The sequence below is a fragment of the Anarrhichthys ocellatus genome, unplaced genomic scaffold, assembly GCF_004355925.1.
Source record: "Anarrhichthys ocellatus isolate YVR2014 unplaced genomic scaffold, GSC_Weel_1.0 scaffold56, whole genome shotgun sequence".
NCBI classification, from domain to species: Eukaryota; Metazoa; Chordata; class Actinopteri; order Perciformes; family Anarhichadidae; genus Anarrhichthys; species Anarrhichthys ocellatus.
Genome location: NW_022280086.1, coordinates 2,558,421 through 2,559,816, shown reverse-complemented (window position 1 = coordinate 2,559,816; position 1,396 = coordinate 2,558,421). Strand labels below are relative to the sequence as shown.

The following is a 1,396-nucleotide window of genomic DNA, read 5'->3' as shown; positions in this document are numbered from 1 at the left end:
TGTGTGTGTGTGTGTGTGTGTGTGTGTGTGTGTGTGTGTGTGTGTGTCGACCGTGGCTAAGTGGAGAGCAGGGCCGTCCTTCAATCAGTCGGCGGTTCGATCCCCGGCTCCGGCTCTGCTAGTCACATGTCGATGTGTCCTTGAGCAAGACACTTAACCCCAAAAATTGCTCCCGTAGCTGTTTCTCCGGTGTGATAGAATCTGAATTGTAAGTCGCTTTGGATAAAAGCTAAATGACTGTAATGTAATGTAAATAATGTGTGTGTTGTGAGCCTTCATATTGTCTGGCCCGATCTTGATGTTTCTCGGCTGGGAACACTTTTCATCTCAATTTTGTGACTTGATTGTATTGTATTGTTATTGAACTACTGTACTCTAACCTACTTCACTTTATTCTCACATGGTAGGGTGCTTTGACACATGTAGTTGTAATCTAATCAAGGTTGATCAAGTCGAATCTAATCTAGATCTGATTGAAAAGTATCTAATATAATTGATGTTAGTGTAGTTTTACTAGTCTAGTTTAGTTGAATGTAATATGGTCTAGTCTAGTTTAATTGAACACATTTGCTCGAGTGCCGAATCTAAGCAAACATCTGAACTAATATAATCTGGTTAAATCGAATCTAAAGTAATACATTATATCCTAGTTGAGTCGGGTTTAACTGAACCTAGTCTAGTCAATTGTAATCTAGTCTAGTCTGAATCTAATCTAATCTAAAATCTGATCTAATATAATGTGGTTAAATCTAGTCTAAATGAATCTAATACAATCTAGCACACTCTGGTCTAACTGAATCTAGTCTAGTGGATTGTAATCTAGTTTCTAGCCTTTAGTCTAGTCTGAATCTAACCTAATCTGATGTAATCTAATTTATGATCAAATATAATCTGGTTAAATCTAATCAAAATGAATATAATATGATCTGGTCCCAGTCTAACTGAATATATCTAGCAAAAGGTAATCTAGTCTAGTCAAGTTTTTTCTTTTTTTATTCAAAGCTAGTTTAGTCGAGTCTGAATCTCATCTCATAATGATATCATCTAATCTAGTAGAATCAATTTGTGTCTACTCTAGACTAGTACAATGTAATCTTGCCTAGTGTAGTTTAACCCATTTCTAATGAAATTGAATCTAATCTAATATTTTGGTTTGCACGGACAGTTTTTCAGTTCAGTAAAGTTTCCAGTGAGTTGAGGTAGGATGTGTGTGGAGGTCTTACCTCTGTGTTCCTACGCTTTGATCCAGGATGAGGTGGAGTTAATACTGAGCTCCTGCTGTAGCAGAGGCCCCTCCGGCTTGAACCACTCCTCTCCCAGGGAGGAAGGCACACTGCTGGACTCTGAGAGTGTGTGTGTGTGTGTGTGTGTGTGTGTGTGTGTGTGTGTGTGTGTG

General features: G+C 38.3%; 1 protein-coding gene across 2 annotated transcripts in view; it reads right to left on the bottom strand.

Moving 5' to 3' along the window:
• Positions 1-1,396, bottom strand: part of LOC116396540 (potassium voltage-gated channel subfamily C member 1-like) — a 76,403-nt gene that overhangs the window by 32,227 nt on the left and 42,780 nt on the right. Inside the window, exon 5 of one of the 2 annotated variants that reach the window (XM_031871197.1) lies at positions 1,067-1,343. The exons of the other annotated variant lie outside the window; for it this stretch is intronic. Coding sequence (XP_031727057.1) covers positions 1,234-1,343 — 110 coding nt within the window. The 3' untranslated portion in view covers positions 1,067-1,233. Of the gene's footprint in view, positions 1-1,066; positions 1,344-1,396 lie in introns of those variants that run through there. 2 annotated transcript variants of the gene reach the window in all.